The sequence below is a fragment of the Ambystoma mexicanum genome, chromosome 12 (genome assembly GCF_040938575.1).
Source record: "Ambystoma mexicanum isolate Mex_15411 chromosome 12, UKY_AmexF1_1, whole genome shotgun sequence".
Lineage (NCBI taxonomy): Eukaryota > Metazoa > Chordata > Amphibia > Caudata > Ambystomatidae > Ambystoma > Ambystoma mexicanum.
This window is the reverse complement of record NC_090936.1, coordinates 649,446,505-649,463,825: the sequence shown is the minus strand read 5'-3', so window position 1 is coordinate 649,463,825 and position 17,321 is coordinate 649,446,505. Positions and strand designations below refer to the sequence as shown.

At 49.3% G+C, this 17,321-nt stretch overlaps 1 protein-coding gene across 1 annotated transcript in view; it reads right to left on the bottom strand.

The window, feature by feature from the left end:
* The window catches only part of RINT1 (RAD50 interactor 1), a 1,254,187-nt gene that overhangs the window by 591,739 nt on the left and 645,127 nt on the right, over positions 1-17,321 (bottom strand). Inside the window, exon 7 of the mRNA XM_069629127.1 lies at positions 11,594-11,704. Coding sequence (XP_069485228.1) covers positions 11,594-11,704 — 111 coding nt within the window. The remainder of the gene's footprint in view (positions 1-11,593; positions 11,705-17,321) is intronic.

The following is a 17,321-nucleotide window of genomic DNA, read 5'->3' as shown; positions in this document are numbered from 1 at the left end:
TGAGAACTGTTGCAGTTATTGTCTGATCGGGATTGTCCTGCAGTTGGGGGGCGCCAACCAACCTCATATTTTTTGCACACTAGTGTCTTGGGGTTTCTTGACCCCTTTTAGGGGGGGGCAGGGTCTTTTCCCCTTAATTTGAAGTGGAGTCTGTACCGAGTCTTCTTGAGGACACAGAGACTCTGGTGTTTTTTCTGCCTGGTAACCTGATTATACCTGTGGAGTCTGCCTTCCAGTTCTAGTCTTCGAGTCTTCCAGTGGCTGACTCGGGGGTCATTACACTCACGCTCTGCCCCGCTCATACTCCAATTTAAATCTTAGCACTACGTCGTTGGTGTTCTGCCCCACCTACCACCTATGGCGCCCTGTACAGGTCCGGTAACGCAGCTACGAAACAAGAACGGCCCTGTCATACATCCTCTGCCATCAGTGAACCGGTCGCCAATGGCTGATCAGGGCAATGGAGGAGAAGAACAAGTTACTCTCTTACCTGGTAACGTTCTTTCGATGGGATGGTCCGACGACGTATTCCATATCTATGACATGTAATCACCACAGCTGTGCTGCTTCGGAAAATTTTTGGCGTCTGCGTCCTGCGCCGATGACGTCGATACGCCGCCCTCGAGGACCTCCTCCGACGGCCGACGTCACTGGATGTTATAAGTAGGACGCACGGCGCCCGTAGCCTCAGTTGTAGTTTTTTTCCCAGAACGTGTGGCACCAGTCTTCTGCCAGTCTGACACACACAGCCTTGCAGAAACGTAAGCTGCAATCGCATAAGAAATTCTGTAGCGGGGAAGGCAGGGAGGGAGCGATATGGAATATGTCGGTCGGACAATCCGATTGAAAGAACATTACCAGGTAAGAGAGTAACTTCTTCTTCGAGGGGATTGGGTCCTCCGACGTATTCCAGATCTATGACAGACTTCCAAAGCAGTACCAATGCAAGGAGGTGGGAAAATAATTTAGAAAACAGAAATTTAGAATGCCCAATCAAATTGCGGAGTAAAGGACCGCCTTGCCAAATGCCAGATCCTGCCCACGGTTGGAATCGAGGGGGTAGTGATGTACAAAAGTATGTACCGAAGCCCAGGTGGCTGCATCACAGATTTTACGAATAGGAACAACCATCTGTAGGGCAGTAGAGGCAGCCATACCCCTGGTAGAATGGGCCCGCAAGCCGACCGGTGGGTCCTTACCCGCCAAGCGGTAACACTCAGAGATAGCCAAAACAATCCAGCGAGACAAAGTCTGTTTCGTCACAGCTTGTCCCAAACGCTTTCCAGCGTAACCAATGAAGAGTTGATCTTCCACTCTGACCCGGGGCATGTGTGAAATATAAAAGCTTAACGCTCTCCTAGGATCAAGCCTATGGAGCCTCTCCTCTTCCTTACCAGAACAACCTTCTGGCCTAATGAAATTCCGACACCACCTTCGGAAGAAAGGAAGGACGAACTCCAAGGACAACCCTGTCCTTAAGAAACACAGTGAAGGGTGGCTTAACTGAAAGTGCCTGTAACTCACTCACTCTGCGAGCGGAAGTGACCGCAACCAAAAATACAGTTTTAAGAGTTAACAGTCTCAAAGGGCATGAATGCAAAGGCTCAAACGGAGCACCCATCAGAAACTTGAGAACAAGGTTCAAATCCCAACCGGGCACCTGGAAAGGTGACGGAGGGAACACATTAGTGAGCCCTTTCAAAAACTGCGAAATTAAAGGAATTTTAAAATAGGAACACTCTTCAGACGAGCGCTTAAATATGGACAGCGCCGCCAGGTAACCTTTAATGGTCCCCACTTGCAAGCCCCTGTGGGCCAAAGAAAGCAAAAAAGACAGAACCATGGGAATGTCACATTCAAAAGGATCCACATTCTGAACTCTGCACCAGTCAAAGAACTTTCTCCAACGGCAACGGTACAGAGACTTAGTTGCCGGCCGCCTGGCCGAGAGCAACACCTCCATCACGTCTTCAGGGAGGTCCCAATCCTTATACCTCAACCTTTCAGAAGCCAAGCGTGAAGATTGAGGGATCTGACCTCTGGATGGAGAACCTGACCCCCCCTCCCGTGAGAGCAGATCGTCTCGGTAGGGAAGATGACGTGGAGGGCAGATGGACAAGTCGAGAAGGTCCGGGTACCACGTCCTCCGGGCCCACGCCAGAGCAATGAGGATCAACCGGGAACCAAACCTCCGTAACCTCCGCAGCACTTGCGGGATGACGGGGACTGGAGGAAACGCGTACAGCAGTGGGAATGACCACTCCACCATGAACGCGTCTCCTAAGGCTCCTTTTGGAGGAAATTCCCGCAAGCAAAACCTTTCGCACTTCCGGTTGACACTGGAGGCGAAGAGATCCACTTGAGGGGTCCCCCAAAGGGCAAAGATCTCCAGGAGAATCTCCTGAGCCAGCTCCCACTCGTGAGAGATCGAGCTCTGCCTGCTCAGAGCGTCCGCCGTCCCGTTGTCGTCTCCGGCCAGATGAACAGCCGAGATCGAAACTTCCTGCTGGATGGCCCAGAATTCGAGCTGCATCGCCTCCCTGCACAGCGGAAGTGACCCCGCCCCCCCTTTTTTGTTGAGGTAGTGCATGGCCACCGTGTTGTCCGTTAGAATCAGGACACTCTTTCTGCGTAAAGTTGGCAGAAAAGCCTCCAGGGATAGCCTGACGGCCCTCAGCTCCAACAGATTGATATGGAGTCTGGACTCCGACGGAGACCAACGACCGCGGACTGTCAACTCGTAGGCATGAGCTCCCCATCCCGTGAGGGATGCGTCCGTCACGATCGTCACCTCCGGCCAGGGCAGCCAAAATGGGGCCCCCTTCATCAGATTGCCCTCAATGGCCCACCACAGAAGGTCCCGGGCTACCGAGGGCGGCACATGAACAGGGTCCGACAGCCTGCCGGAGGACTGAGACCACTGAAGCTTGAGTGCCCACTGCAAAGATCTCATCCGCAGATGAGCCTCTGGCACCAGAAAAATGCAGGATGCCATAAGGCCGAGCAGTCTCAAGAACTCGGACGCTGGGAGATCCTGGGCAAATTGAAACTTGTTCACCATCTGCTGAATGTGAAGAGCCCTCACCTGAGGAGGAAAACACTGCCCCAGGGATGTGTTGAGCACCGCTCCGATGTACTGGAGCCGCTGCGTTGGTGTCAAATGGGACTTCTTTAAATTGAGGGAGAAGCCCAGCCTGTGAAGGGAGTGGCAGGTGACGGACAGATGATCCAGGACTTGCTCGGGAGAGTTCCCCCTGATCAACCAATCGTCCAGGTAGGGGTAGACGTGAATCCCCCCTTTCCTGAGATGCGCTGCCACCACCACCATGAGCTTGGTGAAAACCCTCGGGCGGAGGTCAATCCGAACGGCAGGACCCGAAACTGAAAGTGCGAGTCGCCAACCGCGAACCTCAGGTACTTCTTGTGCTTGGGATGGATCGGCACATGGAAATAAGCATCCTTGAGGTCGAGAGACACCAACCAGTCCTGAAGTTGAAGGGCCTGGAGGACTTGAGAAAGAGTCACCATCTTGAACTTATCCTTCCTGAGGAGTTTGTTCAAACCGCGCAAGTCCATGATGGGTCTCAATCCCCCATCTTTCTTCGATATCAAAAAATAAGGGGAATACCATCCCTTGTTCCTCCCCGCTAGAGGCACCAGTTCTATAGCGCCTTTCTCCAGCAGGGCTTGAATTTCCTGCGCAAGGAGCGGATCCGGACACTTCAAAGAGAGGTTCCCTGGTGGATTGTCGTGAGGCCTCTGCCGAAAAGGAAGACGGTAGCCGTGGGTTATGATCTCCAGAACCCACACATCCGAAGTAATGGCTTGCCACTCTACAAGATGCTGCGCCAGCCTTCCCCCAACCAGCGAACCATGGGACCTGGCCTCATGACTGAGTGGTAGCGGCTGCGGCGTTGCCTGAGGGCAAAGAGGCAACTGCCCGAGCGGCCTTGGCACCTCGAGTACCTTTGTTTCCACCTCTGGCACTCTTACGATGGCCTCTTTGACTGCTAGCTCCCCTCGCTTTACTGAAGGACGAGTAATAGCGACAGGAACCTCCCCTCCATTGCTGTCCCCTAGGACGAAAAGGCGGAGGTTGGCGAACTGCAGTGCCCAACGACTTCGCTGCAGCTTTGGAAGTCTGCAACCTCTCAAGGCTCTCGTCAGCCTTGCTGCCAAAAAGGTGTTCACCGTCAAAGGGCATGTTGAGGAGCCGGAATTGCACATCAGGAGCGAACCCAGACTTCCGCAACCATGCAAACCTGCGCATTACGGTGCTCGGCGCCATGGACCGGCTGACACAATCCGTCTAGTCCAAACCCGACTGGACGGCCTCACACATCGCATCCTTGCCATCCTGAACCATAGCGAGGAAACCATCCTGTTCGTCCCCTTCGGGAATATGTTCAGCCGCTAATGCAACACAGTTCCACAGAGTGTGTGTGAAACGAGACAAGGCACATATGGAGTTGGCCGCCTGAAGCGCCATACCCCCCGAAGAAAACACTTTCTTCGCCCAGCCGTCAAAACGTTTGTCGTCCCTATCCGGAGGGATGGTAGCATACGACGCCTGCTTTGCCGGGGCCGTAGCCGCCTGCACCACCAAACTCTCTGGAGTGGGGTGCCTAGACAAGTAGCAGGGGTCGCTACTGGCTGGACGGTATTTTCACGACAAAGACTTGCCCACTGCCGGGAGACTCTCCGGAGCAGTCCAAACCACTGCCACCCTTCTCCGCAGAGCCATACGAAAAGAAAAAAACGGGTCAGTGGGGGGACCGAGATCAAGGATGTCCGTGAGATCATCCTGAACGAACTCCACTGGGGGAGATGACCAACCCAAGTACTATGACCCGAGACATAAGGCGCCGATATGAAGAATTGGCATGAGTGCCAGGCTCCGGCCTACAAAACTCCACCTCTGGAAAGGTGTCCAGTCCACTGGCATCATGCAGCGACTGCCGCAGGTCATCAAACTGGCTATGGCCCGAGATAAGTTCATCAGGAACCGTAACCGGAACCAAGCCGCCATCAGAGCCTTCATCACCCTCTGAAATGTACTCCAGGCAGGGAGAGGAAGACCTCTGGGGACCAAAGCAGTGCCTGACCTTAGCCAGAGCCTTTCTAGGGGCAAACCCCGTGCCACGGGGCCCCTCCGACACCACTGCCTCGAAGGCGCCGAACGAGTCGGCGTCGACAGAAAAGGCGTCGACGTCGAGCGAATCGTCGTCGACGTCAGCTGCAGCGCCGGCAGCATCGGCGGCGTCGACACAGGCCTCGAAGCCGGAGCTCCGAGCGTGTCTCTCGACGACCCCCTCGGAGGCGGAGCCTCGAGAGAAATCGTCGACGACCTCGGCGCCACAGGCGTCGACGTCTTCTTTGAAGACGGCACAGGATCACGCAGTCTCGAGCGCGTCGAGGACCGAGACCTAGAACGGGCATGGCGAGAACGGCTACCCTTGTCCGAGCGGGACCTCTCCCGCGAGCCGTGACGACCACCCGAGCCCAAAGGCGTACAAGCGGTGTCTCTCGACCGGTGCCGTCCGATCCCACTCGGAGGCGCGGACGGACCGGTGCCCTACGATTCAAGAATCCCTAGCATATGCTTCCCGAAGGAAGCCCATTCCTCTAGTGTCGCTTGCATGGAGGGATAAGCGACCCGCCGACGGGCTATGCCGGTGCTTCCGGGAATGCCTCGAAGAGGCGGAGGAGTGGCGAGACCGACTCCTGGAAGGAGACCCACTGGATTTCCGACGAAGACGCGGCGGGTCACCCCTCGAGTCATCCGTCGAAAGCCCCGCAGACCTCGACTTCCGGGGCTTAGACACCCAGCCTACCGACAGCTTCTTCTTGCGTTCCCGCAAGGCCTTTGTCGTGAGCGACTGGCAGTCGACACAGTCGTCCGTATCGTGGGCCTCCCCGAGGCACCAGAGGCAGGCGTCGTGCGAGTCCGTGACCGACATCTTGGACCCACAGAGCCCGCAGTTCTTGAAGCCCGGACGCGGGGTTGAAGATGAGAAAGACATCGCCACGAACAGGTCTTCACACAAACCGAACAGGTTCAACGAACCGAGAATTGAAAACAGCAAACTCCAACGAGTCGAGGCGTACCGAGATTCACGAAGCGAACACGTTCGCGGAAAAAACGGAACTGAGGCTATGGGCGTCGTGCGCCCTACTTATCGCATCGGGTGACGTCGGCCGTCGGAGGAGGTCCTCGGGGACGGCGCATCGACATCATCGACGCAGGACGCAGACGCCAAAGATTTTCCGAAGCAGCACAGCTGTGGACATTACCTGTCATAGATATGGAATACGTCGGAGGACCCAATCCCCTCGAAAGATAAGTTAGGATCACACTAAGGAACGAATATGGAGAGATCTGGAGGTAAGGGTAAGGATGACATGTCAACACTCCTTTAGTCAACGAAGCAAACATAGGCAGCTATGGCTCACCGAGAGGGAAATGTATAGGAAGGGAGCTGATGAATGTAAAGATACAGCACCATTACCAGAGTGGGAGACAACGCGTGCCTCAACCTGGTACACAAAGCCCGAAATATCTCAGATGGAAACTTGCCACCCCATCACACCTAACAACTAGACGGATAAACTAAAATACCAATCCCATAGGACAATCAGAGACATGGAACAAGAAATGCAAAGACTAACAGACAAAAACCCACTAACCCAGAAGCTCAACTTTCTGCATACCTCTCTCACACAAAAACCCACACAACCGCTTCTCTGCACAGCAAACCTCACATACTTCACCACACTGCAACAACAAACACATAACCTACACCAAAAGCAAATGAGGACCCACTTTGATCCGATAATCACACCCAAGCTCAGCGCTCAGTGAAAAACTGAACTGAAGCTGCCAACAGGACACCACCGTTCTCACTTTTCTACTCCCACTTCACCCTAACCCCCCAACCCTCCTCTTTTGTTTGCAGATCCGCCAGAGCACCTGGGGATCAAATCTGTTGGTGGCAGTGCGCGATAAAAATACATTAACATTAACATATATGCTAGTGTCCTGATTGAAAAGAAGCATGAATTGGATGATGGGCTATTTTATTATCTCAACATCATCATGTCAGCCCTGTGCAAGTACGATCTGGCAGCGTGGCTGAAGTATGATACACAATTTCATCAGATGAAAGCCTATCGGCCTGAGATGAGATGGATCAGAGGGATGTCAATAGTTGGTTAGATGAGATGAACCCTGCAGTAGTTCATGCTGGAGCCTCTACTTCCTTTGGTGCGATAGAGCACAACTCTGGGCACCCTGCAAGTGGGTTCTTCAACCCAAAGACTACATGCTGGCAGTTCAACAAGAATCATTGTGAATGAAATATCTTGGTGAGTTCGTCCATTACATAGAATTTATGGAACAGGCGGATTTTTGGAATTAGTGTGTTAACACCCTAAACCCCAAACTGCATCTAGCACTTTTTCAGGTGTGGCGTGAGGCTGCCACTTATATGAAAACAAGTACAAGGGTGGGCCCCCCGACGTATAGAGGATCTTTTCTTTAGCAAACGGACGTGAAATGTATGTATAGAAGGTGATTAGTTACATTGGTATTATGATTATGAGGGTGCTTTCTCTCTCATTCTCTTGGATGAAATGTATGTATATGCCTATTTATTTATCTGTTCTATTAAGGATTCGATTTTATTTGGTTTGTCTTGAGTGATTTGAGGTGATGTTTATAATAGTTCTATATATATCTTGTATATCGAATATATTTTATTTCTAATTGTTTGATGTAATTATGTGTAAAGTTTTTTATGTTTGTATAAAACTTTATCACATTAATAAATAATAATAATTGTGCAAAAGGTGCCACCTGTAGATTTAAGCACCTCTGCTCCCCTTGTGGGGGATCCTCACACACTGAACTTAAGTGTTTCAAAAAGCAAAAGGACGGTGAGCAAAAGAAGTGAGAAGGTGCAGGGGGGTGCACAGGCATCAGAGGCTACACGCCAACCAGATTTTTTACCATAGCAAAGCAATATAGTTTTCATCTGTAATGAGGTGGAAGGTGGCCCGTGCTAAGTTTTGGTATTGTCTGGCTGGACATTGACGTTTGATTTGCTGTACCTTGAGGGTGGGGAGGGCTGTAGGACATTAGCCCAATCAGCCCATTGCTGTTGACGGGGACCTACACAATGGATTATGGAAAATGTTCTGACCTTGACCAAAATGTTGAACTAAGATGAACTAATGAACTATGAATTTGCTACCCGGGATGTGGGTTGAGGGGTCACTCGCGTCCTAGGTCAAGCAGGCGTGAACGGCAGGGGTGGCTCCTCGGGTTGCCAAATGGATGGATATTTAGCCCAGGTTTGGGCATTGGACTGTCTGGCTGGACACTGGATTATGTAATGGACCATCGGACAGCTCATCAGGCAGCTGGTGGGTCGGCAGGGCTGCTAGGGTCAAGGTCATGGTAACCGATGATGGATAATGTGAAAGACCTGTGGGGTCCCCGTCAAAATCAGTGTGGATTTTTCTGTAATAAAATGCGGCCTGTTTATCTCCAAAATCTGTTTAATATCAATTTTGTATATTAATAATGTGAGTTATAAAGATATGGGCATATACGAGTGCACCCCTATGTGCAGGATGCTAAGCAGAGAGGGGATTCAAGGGATAATAAAACAGTATAAGATATGCCTACTGTGTATGTAAAACTGCAACTCAGGGTCAGACTGGCCTATAGGGCAATAGGCCCATGGCTGAACCAAAAACGTAAAATGGTAGTGTGGGACCGTTTTTTTGGTCAAAGTTTGGCACTTTTCTGGCCAATATGGGCCAGTTTGAGGAGTTGCTTCACCATACGGTTAGTAGTTTTAACCAGTGTTGCTGAAAAAATATTCTTTAAAATGCACAATTTGCATCACATTTTATCAAAAATCTCCCCCTTGGGTACTATTGAAACAATGTCACAAAAGGAATTAATTACCATTTATAACTGTGAGGTACTCTTTCATTGGTATCCAAGACCATTTTATGCCCCAGTCCGACCCTGTTGCAACTCCCCATTTTATTGCATAATGGCAAGTGGAATTCTGCTGCTGACGTTGGCTCCAACTAGTACTATCCTTCCGATGAAATGACCACGTGTGACTTCTCGGTAAAAGTTAATACTTTGCGCCCCAAATAGGTGAGAAGGCTGCAGCCTGTGTGTGAGTGGCTGTTCTGTGGTTGAAGGCGCTGGACCGATATCAGCTCCCACAGTCGTCCACGTGTGATGGCAGACAAAACCAAAACAATGTGGGGAGCAACAGCCTGAGGGGGAGAAAATATGAGCCGGGCCTGGAGGGAGAGCTGAACAACATCAATCAAAATCAACTACTGTTTTGACGGTCACTGCGGGGCACAATCGGTGCACGTGGCCATAAATGGGTGCTCGGCTAAAATGCCACTGACCGATCTGCACAGGATAAGAAGAATTAAGTATCTTTTCAAAAGGATCAGCCCCTTAGCACTGAGCAGCTGCCAGACTCGGGTTGGCCCGAGTGTACATTTCGGGAGTGTACGCTCTTCCAGAGTGGGGAGGTGGAGGGTAAACAACATGCCACGGCAGAGGAAATGGGCACTATTGTTTCGCTCCGCCACGTCGAAGCTCTCAGACCTGGGCATGAAACCTGAAACGTGCTGTCTAAACTTGAAAGCAGTAGCGGCTGTGCGAGGGTCGACCGGGAGATTTAGAGGAAGGGGCTGGATTGGCACCAATGAAGGACAACTGGGGGAGGACTCTTCCTCGCCCCCACCTCCAGCAGGGGGTTTCTTGTACCCTTGTGCAGAGATTGTAGGATGCACATCATATATGAAACGATTTGGTTGTTACGAAAAGTGCAGGTTTCTTCTCTGAAATAGAGTACAGTGTGCATGAGACTCAGCGACAGGTCACTGCCCCGTGGATAAAAATCTCTTTTACAGACCCAGTGAAGGGGTTTCATACACAAAGCCCAAAGTGCAGACTCTGGTCACGAGTGCCACGGCAAATCACTAAGCAGCTGGGAAATGTGAAGCCCGGCCGATTTGCTTCTTACAAATCTTGTTAGGGAGCTCCTCATAGGGTAATAAAGTGGAGGAGTTCCTTAGCCGCCACACCCCAAACTGGGCCATCCCGGGTCCTGTATTGTGATATCTGTGACATGAAGCGACCTTGCTACTTCGGCGGCCCCCCCAATCCCTCTCCTCATGCCCTTCACCAACCACCCCCTTGAAATACACACTGACACATTTGTGGATTTATAGGCCGCAGTTGCTTTATTAAGCAGGAGGTAGCTTACAGGTGCTCCGTTACTCGAATTTGTCAGTCCTGCTTCAGGATATTCTACTCTGAGCAGCACACCTTTACATTCCCCACTTGTTGGCGAGCAGCATCCGTAGAGCGGAACTGACGCCGTTACATTTTCACTTTACTTTCCATGGACTCCCGACTGGAATGGCGAGCAGCTTCCTTTAAGTGGAGCTGACGCCGTTACTTTCCCACTTTTCTTTCCGTGAGCCCACTTGTTGGCGAGCAGCATCCGTAGAGCGGAACCGACGCCGTTCCATTTTCACTTTACTTTAGCATGAACTCCCGACTGGAATGGCGAATAGCCTCCGTTAATCGGAGCGGACGCCGTTACTTTCTTGCTCGTGGTGTTGGGGATAGAGGCTGCCTCCCCCTTCTCCTTGTCCCTTTAAGCTGTGCAAAAAGGGGATGTCCTGGCTCCAACCCCCCCCCTTACCCACCTCTTCCCAACACCTTGCCTCCCCCCGCCCCCCAACTGACGCTTGGCGCCCTTAGGTCGGGGAGAGGACCCCTCCACATTCCTTCTGCCTGGCCTGCTACTGTAGGGGGGATGGAATCCCATTGTACTCCCCGGAATGGCTGGTGGGGCGTTGTCTGCTATGGCCGTGTTCTGGTTTTAGCCCTCACTTTGTTCGGCGCATCCCCGGGCTAAAAAGAGATTTTAGTGAGTTGTCCATTTCATTCCATGGCATTGCTGGTTGCTAAGCCAACCTGATATTCTGCGTTCAGAACCCCATTTCCCTCTCTTGTTTAACAATGGTTTTGGCAAATGTGTGGCTTGCGCCACAAAAATGCACCAAAACAAAAAGAACACGAAGTAAAAATGGCTAAAACATGCTGGGAGATTACATGTTATTCAGCACATGTTATTCTAAGGTGGCTATCGGGATGGTTGCATGGACAGCACTTTTGGAGGGAAGGAAGGGGTAGATTGCAGAGAAACCTACAATTAATCTACAAAAGGAAGCTTTGCTGACAAATACAAACTAGAAGCATGATACATTATGTTGCATACTTGAATTTTGTCCATCAAACAAGCAATGCGTTTCTCGTCTTTGTCTGTGACATTGCCAATGTATTGTCCTTCCCATACATTATTAATTCTAACTCTAAACTCTTGAAACGCATTGAGGAATCCCAATTTGGATGACGACCGTAGGCACAACACCCCAACCTCTGTGTCTCACAGCCCAGAAGGTATCAGTGAGAATCTCACACTTGGACAGCTATTTAGAAATTCATATCTTGTACACATTCTATTTTAAAATGCCTTACCCTTGCATTTACTGCTGATCCTCCTTTGTCCAGTACAGGTTGTATTCTCTCATCCAAAAACTTTGTATGGTTTTTAATCCACATGAGTATTTGGGTCAAATACCACTCCGGCTAAACAGAAAATAAATCAGATAGTGTCATCAAAAGATCTAAGAATGGGTATTTTTGTGCAAATGTGTACATTTTTCTAACTAACTTAAAATATAAGAGTGCCTAGGAACAGTACACTGCTGTTCCACTATGTAATAGTATACATGTACAAAGGACGTTAGTAGCATGGATGCATCTCCCAGTTAATTCCCTTTAATGTTATTCAAGTACTAACATTCTTGACTCTCGTTTTGCATTGCAGATTTTCTAGGATCCAGGTCAAACAGCAATGTACCATTCTTCTTCACATGACTTTTAAGTTTCCCATCAGTCCCCATATTTCTTATTTTATTTTGTCTCAGTCTTTCACAAGCATGCACCCCATCGCAACTACTCATTTAACTTATTTAGCAGTCTTTGTTGCTTAGTTGCGTTGCTCTTCAATGGCTTTTCTGGAGTCTAGTTTCCTAACCTGGACATTTCTAGTAACTTTCTTTGGCTACTTGTTGCTTTCCCGTTTCCTCTTTTCGGATAAGACAACCAATGCCTTCATTGTTGTGGGTATTCCAATTTTGGATAATTTCAGAGACTGATCTCCCATTTCTTCATTTACTTAGCCACCAGAAACAAAACCGACCACTAATGGATTTAATTACTATAATGATGAACCCTAGATGACCACTGTAATTACTCTGTAATATACCCTTCAATTTGCTTTAACAGTATGTGGTTTAGGAGTTTACTGTATATCACGTTATGACTGCACAGAAACACTCTGGACTGCTACAGATTTAATTTATTTGATATTTTTGGGGTTATATAAAGTATGTTGTATTGTTCAAATGAATATGAATTGCTCACAATTACTAATTATTCAAATCACATTTGATACATATAATTATGTATATTACATGTATTAACAGGGCATGTGTCGCATGTTTACATATAAGTTCCCATTCTGGCACCTATTGACTTTAGGAGTGCTCTAATCATGACATGATGATTTACTGAAGAGTTTTCGTGACAAATATAAGGAGTTTGCGAACGAGAGTCCGAGGACTCATGATCTCACCGGATTGACTGGAAGTGCATGGTGAAAGGCACAGGAAACCAGATTTCCCCACACACATGCAATGAATCACTTGGTTGTATCTGAGGATGGATTAGAATATCTAGGAAGATTTCAGTGGACCAGGCGGGATTTCAGTCAGACTCGTCCGTATTACAAGACTGCGGATCTCAAAACAAGATGCTTGGTGGTCCATTTAAGTTGTGGTCTCAAGCAAGGTCCGCGTTTTCTTACAGGACTGCAGAGTTTGCACAATAGCCATCACGTCCCTCTTCCTCGTTCCAGTACTTATGAGTTACCGCAAGACTTGATACACGCTTTTGGGGTCTTCTCTGGGCTAAAGATTAACCTTTCCAAGTCATGTATAATGCCCATGGGTGAAAGGGACCAGGAAATCAGGGGAAGGGAAGAGTTAGGGGGAATGAGAATTGAGCGAAAGGCTTCCGCTTACCTGGGAATCCTCCTCCCCAGGGACATGAGAGCCCTCTTTGAGCTGAACTTCTCCCCGATTTTAGTTAAGATAAAAGTAGACCTCGTACGTTGGGCCGCCCTGACTCATTCATGGTTTGGCCGCATGGTGTAGATCAAAATTAATATTCTCCCCGTCTCCTCTACCTGTTCTCAGCCCTCCCCATCATTATTCCATACACTTTTTTCTCGACCCTGCACGGTGTGGTCCAACATTTTATTTGGAATGGGAAAAGACCAGGGGTTAAATATGCAACTTTGACTCTCCCAAAATCCTTTGGAGGCTTTGGTCTTCTGGACTTTAGGGTATACCACAAGGCAGTCCAGCTCAGGGTAATGCTGGAACATATGAGGGACGAGATGGTCACCTATTGGACATATATTGAGGATACCCAAACACACCCTAGGAAAGTACGGGACCTCCTGTGAACCCCTATTGAAGACCTCCCCTCTCACCTCAAAACCCCCCAACCGTAGCAGTGCTATGGGCCTCATGGAAGAGTGATAAAGCAAATATGATCTTGTCCTCCTAGCCATGCCCCTTGTCCTCCCTATGGGTCCCCCCCTCGACCTGGGTAAAAAGGGTCTAGGCGACACACAGGTGTGGTTGGACATGGGTCTGGAGAGAGCTGGGCAATTATTTCGCCAGAACAACTTCATTGAGTATGACCAATTAGCTGAAGTCATGGGGGAAAGAGCGCTCACGATTTTTTAATACCTTCGCCTCAAAGGGATTCTTACTGACCCCACATGGTGTGCCGAGCTGGGGTGCCACCTCAAACCCTTAGAAAAAATAATTGTAGAATCCTCTGCGAGGAAAGGGTCACTGTCTAGGATTTATAGAGTTTTGGTCACAGCGAATCTAGAAGGTATGCAAAACTTCAGACACTTCTGGGAGGAAAAATTGGGCAAGGTTCTGGATGAAGCGGCCTGGGGTGCAGTCTATAGGATTCTCTTCTTGGGTTCCCTTTTATACCTCGGCTGTGGACACAATTTTAAGATCCTTCGCGCCTGGCATCTCCCCCCGGCTAGGCTCTCGAAGATGTTTACAGGGACATTCCCTCTCTGCCCAGCGTGGAACTTGGTATCACATGTGGTGGGAATGTCCGTCCGTCCAGATTTATTGGACTGAGCTTTTGAGTTGGATCAAAGATATTGTGGGCGTCTCCCCCTCTCTGCATCCCCTTGAGCTTCTCCTTGGCACTCCGTCCCGAGTCGGAATCAAACAGCTTCCCAAAGGTGATCAGGGCGTTGCTGAGAGCAGGGAGATTAGCCCTTGCCCAGTGAGAGCAAGGAGATTAGCCCTTGCCCAGAAATGGAAGCAATCTTCTGCCCCATCCAAAACAGAGTGGTTGACTAGGTTATGGGCCATCTTTACATATAAGAAACTTTCAGCAATTACCCATAACAACATGGACTCCTTTTTGTTAAATTGGTCCTTTTGAATGAAGAATGCAGAGCCCTGAGACTTTAATAATATGCTTCTGTAAGCCCCAGTTGGTTCACTGAGCCTCGAGAACTGTTACTTGCGTTGGCACTATTTGTCGACCTCATCACGTCAGATTTGATTGGTCTCATTACTTTACTGTTACTTGTCCCCAACAATTGGTTGGGCTTGGTAGTGTTAAAGCGGGAGGGAGGAATGGGAGGGGGTTTGGAGGACAATGAGGGGTATGTTATTCGCGGTTCAAACAGTTTTTTTTTCTTCTTAGTGTCCTACGAAAAAAATGCATAATAAAAATTAAAGTGAAAAAAAGAATATTTGACCTAAAACATTTTATCGAATTTCTTTGACCTTTTTTTTGATTAAATTTAATTTTATATATATATGGGGGTGGGTAAGGGTATAGATTAGGTTGAGGGGGAGTTGCGGGGGGTGTCACCCCACATTTTAGACCGAAAAAAGGACAAATAAATTTGATCAAATGTTTTAGGTCAAATAGACCCAAACCATCCAAGACAAGGTTAGCACTCTTTTCAGGCCGCACCCCTCCTCTTGCCTGTGGTTGTAGTCTCTGATCTTACCACAATCCAACAATTAAATATGTTCCTGTCCTCAAGAGAAGACCATCCAAAAGAGCAGCATAGACATGTGTTTGATATGATATGATTAGGTATTTATAACACGCCTGTACACAAGTGTTTCTAGGGGGGGCGTGGCCAGCCGAGGACCTGGACAGATGGCTCCTCAGTGAGCTCTGTGTTTCCTTTCGGCCCCAAAAACCATACTCCTTCTGGGAACGCTGACATCCCTACAGAAAGGGCTCATGCATATATGAACATCTGAGGCACACTACGATCTACAAAGAAGGTGGCAAAATTCCCCGAAAAGAAAGTTAAGGCTGTGTGAAGCCGCGGATCGAACTTCGTGCCAAAATGGCGACCGCTGATTGCTTGGTGGGTAAGGAGAGCGAGGAGATACACCAAGAATATGGATGACTGCGAGGCATTTGAGTAGGGGCACCCGGATGCTTGAAACGTATGTAAGTAGCGAACACGGCAAGTCTGATAGGATACTGGGCGCCAGACTCGCTCTGACATACCTTGACGTGACGGAGAGCAGAGTGGGCTGCGGATCTCTCTGCCGAAGAGCGCTGGAGTAACCCCGTCTGCGGCGGCGTGTGGAGCGTGAGGAGGCGACCACCTGGTGGACTTGCGAGTGGCTACGGGAACGAAACCGTCTTGCGGGCAGTCAGTGAAGCGGATGGTGGTAGCTGGAAGCGAGGTGAGCGCGACGAGAGCCGCAGCTTGTGTGGGATGAGCTCGGGGGAGGACGGCGGTGCAGACGGGGGTGAATGAGGCGGCCCGCGGCAGAAGCGAAGAGAACTGCCCTGGGGGCAGGGAACACCTGGCGCACCGCGGCCCGCGATCTGAAGCGGGGAGGCAGGAAAAAAATAATAAAGTGAAGAGAGGTTGGAGGGGGGAACGGCACGCGCCCGCCAGCTATGACAAGCGCCTAAAAGAAGATAGTGAATAGAAGAGAGCAAAGAGGAGAAGACCCTGTGGGTCGAGGAGATCCCCGGTGACCACATAAGCCAAAGACCCACACCTCAAGGGCCTGGCAGACCGGCAGCATGGTAATGCCAGGCGAACACACAAGCTGAAAGAGACAATAGCAGGTCCCAGCTAACAGCCAAAAGAACTCTCAGTCTGCAATAAAGAAAACTGATCTAGTGAAAATATTATGGAATGAGCCGGTGACCGGAGTTCCAGAAACGCCTATGCACACATCATAAGCTACACAATCAGAAACAAGGTGGGCTCATCCCCTACACCTGAGAATTGGTGGGTGCCTTGTAGTGCAAGAAATCAGGACAACCCCAACTAACCAAATCGAAAGCAGATTTGGACTTCGGGTCTACACTAGTTCCAGAATCCTGCGCATCACCTCCAATAAATATGGCCAAGCAAGCACCAAAGCAGAAAGGCTCATCTTCTGGGGATATCAAAGCACTCATGCAAGCTGCAGACACCCAGAAACGGAATTTGCAACAAACGACAACTCAGGTACACTCCCCCATTCAAGGGGACAAGCTGTTACATGAGGATCTACCACTATGTAAATCCGACCTGATGGAGATGCTGCAGGAGCTAAAAAAAGACATTAGACACAGCGCCTCGGAGTTATACAAGTCAATAGCGGACCTCAATAAAGAGATCACAGCAGTAGAGAAACGAATAGATGAAGCAGAAAATACACTGGCTGAAAAGGAACATGAACAAGATGAGCTATCCAAAAGAGTTTGAGAATTGGAGCAGCAAATGGACCGCGTACAAAGCAAACAAAAGAATGCCAAAAATAGATCAAGGCGCAATAACATAAGGATTCGGGGCATGTCTAAATCAATTCCAGACTCTGAGCTACAACAATCAGTCACAGAGCTATTTCAGCAAATACTGGGCCCGGGCGATGAGAGTGACATAGTACTGAATAGAACCCACTGGGTCTATTCCACCTATCAGATTAATAGAAACTTGGCCCCAGATGTGCTGACCACAGTACACCTATATCAACTAAAAGAGGACATCATGAAGGCAGCTCGCAGAACAGAATCCATTCGACTCCAAACAATGACCATCCAAATCTACCAAGACCTATCT